The sequence below is a fragment of the Taudactylus pleione genome, unplaced genomic scaffold (assembly GCF_031769625.1).
Source record: "Taudactylus pleione unplaced genomic scaffold, aTauple2 ptg000744l, whole genome shotgun sequence".
NCBI classification, from domain to species: Eukaryota; Metazoa; Chordata; class Amphibia; order Anura; family Myobatrachidae; genus Taudactylus; species Taudactylus pleione.
Genome location: NW_028285146.1, coordinates 57,425 through 70,230, shown reverse-complemented (window position 1 = coordinate 70,230; position 12,806 = coordinate 57,425). Strand labels below are relative to the sequence as shown.

At 49.6% G+C, this 12,806-nt stretch overlaps 1 protein-coding gene across 1 annotated transcript in view; it reads right to left on the bottom strand.

The window, feature by feature from the left end:
• The window catches only part of LOC148477122 (GDP-L-fucose synthase-like), an 88,574-nt gene extending 79,007 nt beyond the window's left edge, over window positions 1-9,567 (bottom strand). The window contains exon 1 of the mRNA XM_088457186.1: window positions 9,425-9,567. Coding sequence (XP_088313312.1) covers window positions 9,425-9,567 — 143 coding nt within the window. The remainder of the gene's footprint in view (window positions 1-9,424) is intronic.
• Window positions 9,568-12,806: the final 3,239 nt, after the last annotated feature.

Sequence of the window (12,806 nt, the reverse complement as noted above, 5' to 3'; positions counted from 1 at the left end):
ACAGCAGCGTCATTGACCACGTCACTTGGTTTTTTTGAACTCAGAACTGCTCGCAAAATAGCGGTTGAAAACACCAACCACAAGAATAGCGAGCAGTTCATACGCTGTACGATGTACTCGATTAATCTAATAAATAGCGGACATGATGTATGGTGCGTGCGGCCAGGGGGCGTTTTTATAAAAAAAACGAGCGTATGTTTTGCTCGCTCGTTCAGACTTAGAGGTGGGAACAGACTGCAATTTGCGAACGGATCATTTGAATAGCCACCCCTTGTTTTTGAACGAACGACCACAAATAGCGAACGGCTCTGAATCAGGCCCTATGTCCCTATTTATCCCCAGCATCTCCTGGCCTCCCCTATCTCTTCCCTGGCCCTTCCCCATGAGGCCATGGCCCTCTCTCAGGTGCACTATATTATGTCCCTATTTATCCCCAGCATCTCCTGGCCTCCCCTATCTCTTCCCTGACCCTTCCCCATGAGGCAATGGCCCTCTCTCAGGTGCACTATATTATGTCCCTATTTATCCCCAGCATCTCCTGGCCTCCCCGATCTCTTCCCTGGCCCTTCCCCATGAGGCCATGGCCCTCTCTCAGGTGCGCTATATTATGTCCCTATCCCCAGCATCTCCTGGCCTCCCCTATCTCTTCCCTGACCCTTCCCCATGAGGCCATGGCCCTCTCTCAGGTGCGCTATATTATGTCCCTATTTATCCCCAGCATCTCCTGGCCTCCCCTATCTCTTCCCTGGCCCTTCCCCATGAGGCCATGGCCCACTCTCAGGTGCAGTATATTATGTCCCTATTTATCCCCAGCATCTCCTGGCCTCCCCTATCTCTTCCCTGACCCTTCCCCATGAGGCAATGGCCCTCTCTCAGGTGCACTATATTATGTCCCTATTTATCCCCAGCATCTCCTGGCCTCCCCGATCTCTTCCCTGGCCCTTCCCCATGAGGCCATGGCCCTCTCTCAGGTGCGCTATATTATGTCCCTATTTATCCCCAGCATCTCCTGGCCTCCCCTATCTCTTCCCTGACCCTTCCCCATGAGGCCATGGCCCTCTCTCAGGTGCGCTATATTATGTCCCTATTTATCCCCAGCATCTCCTGGCCTCTCCTATCTCTTTCCTAGCCCTTCCCCATGAGGCCATGGCCCACTCTCAGGTGCAGTATATTATGTCCCTATTTATCCCCAGCATCTCCTGGCCTCCCCTATATCTTTCCTGTCCCTTCCCCATGAGGCCATGGCCCTCTCTCAGGTGCACTATATTATGTCCCTATTTATCCCCAGCATCTCCTGGCCTCCCCTATCTCTTCCCTGGCCCTTCCCCATGAGGCCATGGCCCTCTCTCAGGTGCACTATATTATGTCCCTATTTATCCCCAGCATCTCCTGGCCTCCCCTATCTCTTCCCTGGCCCTTCCCCATGAGGCCATGGCCCTCTCTCAGGTGCACTATATTATGTCCCTATTTATCCCCAGCATCTCCTGGCCTCCCCTATATCTTTCCTGTCCCTTCCCCATGAGGCCATGGCCCTCTCTCAGGTGCACTATATTATGTCCCTATTTATCCCCAGCATCTCCTGGCCTCCCCTATCTCTTCCCTGGCCCTTCCCCATGAGGCCATGGCCCTCTCTCAGGTGCACTATATTATGTCCCTATTTATCCCCAGCGTCTCCTGGCCTCCCCTATCTCTTCCCTGGCCCTTCCCCATGAGGCCATGGCCCTCTCTCAGGTGCACTATATTATGTCCCTATTTATCCCCAGCATCTCCTGGCCTCCCCTATCTCTTCCCTGGCCCTTCCCCATGAGGCCATGGCCCACTCTCAGGTGCACTATATTATGTCCCTATTTATCCCCAGCGTCTCCTGGCCTCCGCTATCTCTTCCCTGGCCCTTCCCCATGAGGCCATGGCCCTCTCTCAGGGGCACTATATTATGTCCCTATGTATCCCCAGCGTCTCCTGGCCTCCCCTATCTCTTCCCTGGCCCTTCCCCATGAGGCCATGGCCCTCTCTCAGGTGCACTATATTATGTCCCTATTTATCCCCAGCATCTCCTGGCCTCCCCTATCTCTTCCCTGGCCCTTCCCCATGAGGCCATGGCCCTCTCTCAGATGCACTATATTATGTCCCTATTTATCCCCAGCATCTCCTGGCCTCCTCTATCTCTTCCCTGGCCCTTCCCCATGAGGCCATGGCCCTCTCTCAGGGGCACTATATTATGTCCCTATTTATCCACAGCATCTCCTGGCCTCTCCTATCTCTTCCCTGGCCCTTCCCCATGAGGCCATGGCCCTTTTTTGGGTGCATTATGTCCCTTTGAAAAATGAGGGGGCGCCAATGCTCTTTCTGGCACAGGGCACCAAAAAGTCTAGCTACGGCTCTGCAAAGTGGTTTTGTGTTCACAGCCGGTGTTGATAACACCAAACCTTTCTCAAGAGTTTGTGGTTCAGACCGATGCCTCAGAGGTAGGCGTAGGAGTGGTGTTGTCCCAAAGTAGGGATGGGGAGGAGCACCCCATTGTTTATTTGAGCAAAAAACTCAATAACCATGAAAAAAGGTATGCTGTTGAAAAAGAGGCGTTGGCCATTAAGTGGACATTGGACACTTTGAGGTATTACCTCTTGGGCAGACGGTTTAAGCTCGTAACGGATCATGCCCCATTAAAATGGATGTCCGTAAAGCGAGGCCAAAATGCCAGGGTAACGATACAGGAATTTACATTTACTGTGGAACATAGGCCTGGCCCCAACTGGCTAATGCACATGCGTTGTCCCGCATCTTTTGTTTGGGGGCTGCAAGTGTTCCGCCCCCCTGGGTCGAAACAGGGGAGGGGGATATGTGACAAGGTCACTGGCATCATAGTGGAAGGCAGGTATATTTGCCCTAAATTCCTGACCTATGTCTTTTGAAACCTCAGGAAGGTGTTTAGCTGCATACACACACAACGATTTTTCGAACGATTATCGTTAAACGATATCGTTTAACGATAATCATTTGAAAAAATCGTTCACTTTCTGAGTCAAATGATGAACGATTATCGTTCATGCGCGTTCACGTTTGTAGTTTGTAGTTCAGTCAGACTTGTCAACTGAACGATTTTCATTAAGGGAATATGCAAAAATCGTTTGTAGTTCATAAAAATCGTTCATTATACTTTAAAAAATCTGACATAAAATCGTTCATAAAAATCATTCATAAAATCGTTGGTAACAAAATCATTGTGTGTGTATGCAGCTTTTGTGTTAGGAGCTTTTTGGGTTATTAGCTTCACAGGAGGCCAATTAGGGTTTTCAGCTGTGTGGCTGTTTTTTGAGTGCTGTGAGGCTGATCATTACAGGGGGACACTGCCTGGGGAAAGGACAGACTTTCGTGTCTCTGTGTGAGAATCAGGTTGATGGAAGCAGAAAAACCCTTATAATACTTTGTTTGTTTGTTAGTGAGCTAGGATCACTTCTGTATAGTTAGTGCTAGACGACAAGGTGTTTATTTCAGTTTATTTTGTTTGCCTAATAAAACTGGGGGAGACAGTTGCACCAGACCAGTGGACTTTGTGATTTCTCAGCTGTTGCACAGTGCCATCTACCCCAAGAGATGGTACCAGTTCCCCGACCTTGCTACAGTATGTATGTAATGGTTAGCATTACTGCCTCACAGCACTGAGGTCATTGGTTTGATATCCACTGTGGCCCTATCTGTGTGGAGATTGTATATTCTCCCTGTGCTTGCGTGGGTTTCCTCTGGGTACTCCGGTTTCCTCCCACACTCCAAAAATATACTGGTGGCTCCCAACACAAATGAACCCTAGTGTGTATGTGTGCACATGTGATAGGGAATATAGAGTGTAAGCTCCACTGGGGCAGGGACGGATGTGAATGGCCAAATATTCTCTGTAAAGCGCTGCGCAATATGTGTGTGTTATATAAATAACTGGTAATAAATAAATGCGACGGAGGTCTTAACCTGAAATATTTCTGAGGCTGGGCAACTTTTATCAAATTAAGGGAGAGATGTATCAAAGCTTGGAGAGAGCTAAAGTGGCAAGAGATAAGGTACCAACCAATCAGACAGTAAACTGCCATGTTACAGGATGTGTTTGAAAGTGACAGTTAGGAGCCGATAGGTTGGTCCGTTGTCTACATCCACTTTACCTCTCTCCAAGCTTTGATAAATCTCCCCCTAAATCCTTTAATAGGAAACGGGAGACAGAAGGTAAAGACAGGCTGGAAGGGTGTGATCTAGACCGATAATACAGAAACATGATAGCGGAGATGGGGAGAAGCAGAGAGAACGGGTATCGGCTTATTGCCCCCGATGTGTAAGTGAGGGGTATGAGTAGTGTCAGCACATATTTCTGTGCCTCCTATTACCAGCACAACAACGTGGACTTAGGCGAAAATTAGGGTTATAAGTGTGAAAGGGTTAATGCAAGATATTATTAGTAGCTTTATTCTGATATAGAAATCTGTAATGAAAAGGGGAGACATAAATAGCGCGGTCCCAAAGGGGGCAGTTACTGTATTGTCAGATCCACATTACCCTAATGTGGGTGCATATAGCAGCTGTATTAAATGCAAACGGATAAGACATGCGTGTACGTGTGACCGGGACCTACGATCTAGCTATGCATAGTAATGATGGGAAGTTCTGCATGTTATTTGGAAGACAAACTATATACAGTCAGGTCCATAAATATTGGGACATTGACAGAATTTTCAGATTTTGGCCTCTATTCACCACCACAATGGTTTTGAAATGAAACAAACAAGTTGTGCTTTACCTGCAGACTTTCAGATTTAATTTGAGGGTAATTACATCCAAATCAGGTGAACGGTGTAGGAATTACAACGGTTTCTATATGTGCCTCCCACTTTTTAAGGGGCCAAAAGTAATGGGACTATCAACTCAAAAGCTATTTCATGGACAGGTGTGAGCTATTCCCTCGTTATTTCATTATCAATTAAGCAGGTGAAAGGTCTGGAGTTGATTCTAGGTGTGACATTTGCATTTGGAATCAGTTGCTGTCAACTCTCAATATGAGATCCAAAGAGCTGTCACTATCAGTGAAGCAAGCCATCATTAGGCTGAAAAATCAAAACAAACCCATCAGAGAGATAGCAAATACATTAGGTGTGGCCAAATCAACTGTTTGGAACATTCTTAAAAAGAAAGAACGCATCGGAGAGCTCAGCAACACCAAAAGACCCGGAAGACCACGGAAAACAACTGTGGTGGATGACAAAATAATTATTTCCTTGGTGAAGAAAAACCCCTTCACAACAGTTGGCCAAATCAAGAACACTCTCCAGGAGGTAGGTGTATATGTGTCAAAGTCAACAATCAAGAGAAGACTTCACAAGAGTGAATATAGAGGGTTCACCACAAGATGCAAACCATTGGTGAGCCACAAAAACAGGAAGACCAGATTAGAGTTTGCCAAACAACATGTAAAAAAGCCATTACAGTTCTGGAACAACATCCTATGGACAGATAAGACAAAGATCAACTTGTACCAGAGTGATGGGAAGAGAAGGAAAGGAACTGCTCATGATCCTCATCAGTGAAGCATGGTGGTGGTAGTGTCATGGCGTGGGCATGTATGGCTGCCAATGGAACTGGTTCCCTTGTATTTATTGATGATGTGACTGCTGACAAAAGCAGCAGAATGAATTCTGAAGTGTTTCGGGCAATATTATAAGCTCATATTCAGTCAAATGCTTCAGAACTCATTTGAAGGCACTTCACAGTGCAGATGGACAATGACCCGAAGCATACTGCAAAAGCAACCAAAGAGTTTTTGAAGGCTAAAAAGTGGAATGTTATGCAATGGCCAAGTCAATCCCCTGACCTGAATCCGACTGAGCATGCATTTCACTTGATGAAGACAAAACTGAAGGGAAAATGCCCCAAGAACAAGCAGGAACTGAAGACATTTGCAGTAGAGGCCTGGCAGAGCATCTCCAGGGATGAAACCCAGCGTCTGGTGATGTCTGTGCGTTCCAGACTTCAGGCTGTAATTGCCTGCAAAGGATTTGCAACAAAGTATTAAAAAGTGAAAGTTAGATTTAGGATTGTTTAGTTTATCCCATTACTTTTGGCCCCATAAAAAGTGGGAGGCACATATGGAAACCGTTGTAATTTCTACACCGTTCACCTGATTTGGATGTAATTACCCTCAAATTAAATCTGAAAGTCTGCAGTTAAATCACATCTTGTTTGTTTCATTTCAAAGCCATTGTGGTGGTGACTAGAGGCCAAAATATGAAAATTCTGTCAATGTCCCAATATTTATGGACCTGACTGTATAATAGGAGCCAATTACCCTGCAGAACCTCACGCTGTCAGGTCTGGGATCAGCGATGGAGTTATATATAAATGTGTACTTGTAGTATTGCAGATATGCACTGCTACTTCCTAGCCATGGGGTGGCGCTATTTCTCCCCCATAATCCTATAATCAGACAAACTATACACAGTTTAGGGGTGGCCATCAGTATGGTTACCATTGGCAAAATCACAAGTAGCCATCGAGGCTACCAACTATCTAATGCAGTGATTTTCAACCTTTTCAACTGGAGGCATACTACACAACATTTTAAAATTGCCAAGGCACACTATCCGGCTATGCGGTGTGCATGACCAATAAAAAAACAGAACATTGGCTGCCACATAAAAATATACACACATATTGGCCTCCACAGAAATAAAACACACTACAGTATAAATGCGCTGAGCTGACCACCACACTAGTGTGCCACGGCAAAGTAGTTGAAAAACACTGATCTGATGGATGACCATCGATGGTTTCACCAATCAATGGTCATCCCTGCTGTTTGACTGACTGGCCTGCGGGCCAATCAGAACCTGGGGGCGGGGCTTTGCATATGCCAGGGATGGAACTATGCTTTGTGTCCCAGCACATTGTGAAAAAATAAATATATATATATTTGGTTATGCTTAGACATCGATGGAGGGAAACCATCTGGTTCTCCTCCATCGATGGCAAAAGAATTCGACATCGGCCATAAACCATCAATGATTATGAATCATCGTTGGTCGATGGCCATTCCTAGCACAGGGCCTGATTCAGCAAGGAACACAGTTGAGTATACGCATGCAATCGGCCGATTGTTGCATTCTACACATGTGTATGCATCACAGTGCACGTATGCGAACTCACCATTGCGATCTGGACTTGTATCGCAGTGACTACGCACACCCATCGCAGAGTAATTGACAAGAAGTGCCGTTTGGGCCGAACGCAGGTGTGTCAGTGCGTTTGAACGCCATTGCAGGGGCGTGCATAAATTATCCACTGATACCATATGCAGCCTGAGGTCTCATAGCGTACGCATACGTAAGCAATTCCTGAGTGATGTCCGGTCTGCCTTAACTGTGTGTATGGGTCCGATGGTACCGATGTTTTCCCAGTCTTGCCAAACATTACGGATGTGCGTGTAAAGTAAAGTGGGAGTCCTTATGTAGTGCTTCGGCGGCATTGCGATTGCAATGTTTAGCGTACTATTACAGTGAAACTGCGTGCGTACGCAATATCGCGTACCATAGTGAATCAAACCCACAATCAGGTATACACTCGTACTACCGGCGGCGGCGGTGTTTGTTTTAGCAGCCAGACAGACTCTCATTGGCTGCTGCATCCAGGGAGGGAGCTGGGCTGGAGGTCACTCATGAGCTCCGCCTTCCGACTCCCACAGTGGGTGATGTCATGACGTTTCTAGTGCCGAGTGGGAGGACAGAGGAGCGCATGGTGGCGGGCACAGGAGCGGGGATTCAGGCAAGTATATTGTGTCAGAGCCATAACTAGACTTTTTGGTGCCCTGTGCCAAAGAAAGCATTGGTGCCCCCCCCCTTCATTTTTAAATAGGGACATAAGAGGCAGTGCACCTGAGAGAGGGCCAAGGGCTCATGGGGAAGGGCCAGGGAAGAGATAGGGGAGGCCAGGAGATGCTGGGGATACATAGGGACATAATATAGCGCACCTGAGAGAGGGCCATGGCCTCATGGGGAAGGGCCAGGGAAGAGATAGGAGAGGCCAGGAGATGCTGGGGATAAATAGGGGCATAATATAGTGCACCTGAGAGAGGGCCATGGCCTCATGGGGAAGGGCCAGGGAAGAGATAGGGGAGGCCAGAAGATGCTGGGGATAAAGAAGAGAGAATGATAATAAACAGGAAAATTGACAGGCCCAAACAGCTCCCCCTGCCATGCGGTGCCCTGTGCCATGGCACTGATTGCACTACCCTAGTTACGGCCCTGTATTGTGTGTGTGTCTTGTGTTATATATGTAAGGTGCACTGCATAGGGCGGACCACTGCATAAGGGACACTACTGAGGGCACCACATTGGGGGGACCACTATTTGGAGGACTGTATAAGAGGCACTACTGGGGGCACAGTATAAGAGGGACCACTACAGGAGGACAATGTATAAGGGGAACTGCATAGGGTGTATACTACCGGGGGCACTATATAAGGGGCACTGCATAGGGGGGACTACTACTGGGGCCACTACTGGAAGCACTGCATAGAGCAGACCACTACTGGAGGGCACTGTATAAGGGGCACTACTGGGATCACTGCATAGGGGGGACAACTACTGGGAGCACTGCATAGGGGGGACAACTACTGGGAGCACTGCATAGGGGGGACAACTACTGGGGGGCACTGTATAAGGGGCACTACTGGGAGCACTGCATAGGGGAGACCACTACTGGGATCACTGTATAAGGGGCACTACTGGGAGCACTGCATAGGGGGGACCACTGTATAAAGGACACTACATAGTGGGGAATTGTATATGGGGCACTACTGGGGGGAGGGGGGTCTTTAATAAATCTTCTGGCTGTATTATTTGCCTGCTGCATTAGTGTTTTTTAGTGATAGCATATGACGGGGTACACACATCTCTGAGTGGTATATTTTACTGTTGTGGTCCCAGATCCTGTGTAAGCTCTTTCCATCCATCCATCTCTCTATATCTAATATATATATATATATTTTTTTTCTCATTGGTTTGGTGACTAAGGATTTGGAAACCCACTTTTCAAAATCCTGTGTTTGCCACTGGGCCACATCCCCAAACTTGCAGGATCTGACGATATCGTCAGATTGGCCTGCAGTTTCGGCCGATGAAAGATATCGTTAACGATCCGCGGGAGCGCGCATCGTTAACGATGTCTAATATACACACTGGATGATATTGGACGGGATGAACAATAACGTTATCATTCAATAAATAGTCTTGTGTGTTTGCAGTTTAAGGGAAAGACAGAAAATACTCAGCATTATTTCTGCTGATCATAGACAGGACACGCTTTCATCACCGTCCTTCCATGTCCTGTGTATTGTCCCTCAGATACGTGTAATCCTGGCTGGATGAGTGCGGGCACCAGAAATCCCCAAACTCACGTGAGGTCCGCGTCCTTAGAAGACACAAAGATCCATTCCTCGTCTGGCTGCCCCTCTCCATCCGCTACCACCTTCTCAATGGATTTTCCCACCAGGCCAGCCCCTCCGGTCACCAAGATTCTCTTTGCTTTCTTTTCGGACATGGTAACTTGCCCTGTAACAGAACATCACGCACGTTATTTATGTTGATAAGGGAGTGCGCTACTGCACAGGCTACATTTTCTTCCTCCAGAAAGCTTAATTCAATGTGACAAGATGGCCACCAAAGTTACTACTGAGCATGTGTCGGCCATCTTGTCTTTACTGTGAGAGAGTGACACAGGGGGAGATGGAAGTCTCCCACCTAGCTCTGAGAGACCCGGCGTTATTACCTACAATTACCCCTGTTCCAGTATCCTGCACCGCTACCCGCAAGCTATACCCACTCCCCGGCTGGTGAGCTGTATCACACCCCGCTCCACACAATCTCCGCTCCATCATAACCAGTGTATAACAGTGGGCCTGATTCAGACCCGCTCGCGAGCGCTATGCGCTCACAAGCGGGTCGATGGTGGCCCAGTGCGTATGCGCGAGTCCCAGATAGCATCGGGCAAACCGCCGCTCCGGGTCTCACTACAAAGGGGGCGTGCTGTCGATGTTGAGTGACAGCACGCCCCCTTTGGTGGGTGGGCCGGGGGAGTGGCTGCCCAAACGGAGGCGTTCCCAGGTGAACGCCTCCATTTGGGGGCGGCCCCACTGATATCACACGTGATGTCAGTGGGAGAGATTCCGGCTCTATGAGAGCCGAAATCTCTCTGGGGCTTGCGGCCACGAGACCCTACCACAAGGGTCTCGTTGCAAGCCCATCGCGACCATCTTCCTGGTCGCTTGCTATAGCTGTGGGTGGTCACCCACAGCTATGCAGGAGGCCACTCCAAAAAAACTAGAAGGCCGACCCTGATTCAGAGCGAGCGCTCTGTCAGAGCGTCTGGCTCTGAATCAGGCCCAGAGTACGGCTGTACATCATCTGTATTTCAATAAACTACCCCAGTGGTTCTCAAACTCGGTCCTCAGGACCCCACATAGTTCACGTTTTCCAGGTCACCTAGCAGGTGCACAGGTGTATTCATTACTCACTGACACAATTTAAAAGATTCACAGGTGAAGCTAATTATTTAACTTGTGATTCTGGGAGGAGACCTGGAAAATATGCACTGCTGGGGGTCCTGAGGACCAAAGTTTGATAGCCTGTGAACTATCCTATTGGTTAAGTAACTGGGCTGTCTGCAGTGATAAGGCATCCACTGGCGTGTACATAACTGCCATACCACCTCACCTGTACACATGCATTTCCAACAATTTATCCACACCTGACATGCAGGACTAGCACAACCATACCACCACCACTGGGCAGGTCACATTAAATCAAAAACATAAATTACTCCCAAAAATGTGAGAATTCCTTCTTAGGAGTGTAAGCTCCCGTGAGCAGGGCTCTCTGTCTCCTTTTCTTTATAGAATGATGTCATTAGCATGGTGTAATTAGGTATATATGTATTGGTGACCCTGTATGTAACCGTCTAACTTGTACACCTTGTACTATGCATTGTTAATGTGTTCTACCCAGGCCCGGCGACAGGGGGGGGGCTAAGGGGACACCCGTACCAGGCCCAGAGTTCCAGAGGGACCCACCCCCTAGGACCGGATGGGCACAAACCGGGGCTGCGTGCAGTGGATGCTGTTCCAGCCAGCGGGCCCCATAGCGGCCACCCAGCCCCAAGTCCCCTGTAGCCTAGCCCGGACAGCGCTGGGCTCTTCCAGGTGACTCAGCTGCAGCCTGGGCCTGACCTTTAAGCAACAAGGTGGTGTGACATCATAGGTCACGTCGCCACACGTCAGGCAAGCGTGCAGTGGAGGGCTGCGGAAGGGAAAGATGATGGAATGGAACCTGGATACAGCAGAAGATGAAGAGGGCATAGGATACTAATAGGGGCTGGAGGAAGAAGGTTACACGGTCTGGGGCATAGGATACTAATAGGGGCTGGAGGAAGAAGGTGACACGGTCTGGGGCATAGGATACTGATAGGGGCTGGAGGAAGAAGGTGACACGGGCTGGAGGAAGAAGGTGACACGTGCTGGGGGCAGAGGAAGGTGATGGGGGCTGGAGGAAGAAGGTGACACGGGCTGGGGGCAGAGGAAGGTGACGGGGGCTGGAGGAAGAAGGTGACACGGGCTGGGAGCAGAGGAAGGTGACGGGGGCTGGAGGAAGAAGGTGACATGGGCTGGGGGCAGAGGAAGGTGATGGTGCTGGAGGAAGAAGGTGATACAGGCTGGGGGCAGAGGAAGGTGATGGGGGCTGGAGGAAGAAGGTGACACGGGCTGGAGGAAGAAGGTGACACAGGCTGGGGGAAGAGGAAGGTGACGGGGGCTGGAGGAAGAAGGTGACAGGCTGGGGGCAGAGGAAGGTGACGGGGGCTGGAGGAAGAAGGTGACACAGGCTGGGGGCAGAGGAAGGTGATGGTGCTGGAGGAAGGTGACACGGGCTGGGGGCAGAGGAAGGTGATGGGGCTGGAGGAAGGTGGTGACATGGGCTGGGGGCAGAGGAAGGTGATGGGGGCTGGAGGAAGAAGGTGACACAGGCTGGGGGCAGAGGAAGGTGATGGTGCTGGAGGAAGGTGACACGGGCTGGGGGCAGAGGAAGGTGATGGGGCTGGAGGAAGGTGGTGACATGGGCTGGGGGCAGAGGAAGGTGATGGGGGCTGGAGGAAGAAGGTGACACAGGCTGGGGGCAGAGGAAGGTGATGGCGCTGGAGGAAGGTGATACGGGCTGGGGGCAGAGGAAGGTGACGGGGGCTGGAGGAAGAAGGTGACACAGGCTGGGGCCAGAGGAAGGTGACGGGGACTGGAGGAAGAAGGTGACACAGGCTGGGGGCAGAGGAAGGTGATGGGGGCTGGAGGAAGGTGGTGACATGGGCTGGGGCAGAGTAAGGTGACACAGGCTGGAGGCAGAAGGTGAAGGGGGCTGGGGACAGAAGGTAACATGGGCTGGGGCAGAGGAAGGTGATGGGGGCTGGGAGCAGAGAAAGGGGCTGGGGGCAGAAGGTAACATGGGCTGGGGCAGAGGAAGGTGATGGGGCTGGGGGCAGAGAAAGGGGATGGGGGCTTCTGGGCCAAGGATGGTGACGAGAGGCTGAATTTGAGGAAAATGATAAGTACTGTGGATAGCTGACTGCAGACACCATCCCTACTACCCCTGAGGCATCCACAGCAGTGTCATCAAGAAGACCTTGCAAGAGATGGTAGACAAGAACTACAGCCTGCATCATCAGTGACAGAGGGACAGTGTAGTAAGTCATAATATATTTTTAAACTTTCTATCGTCAGATGATAGATGTGACCAATA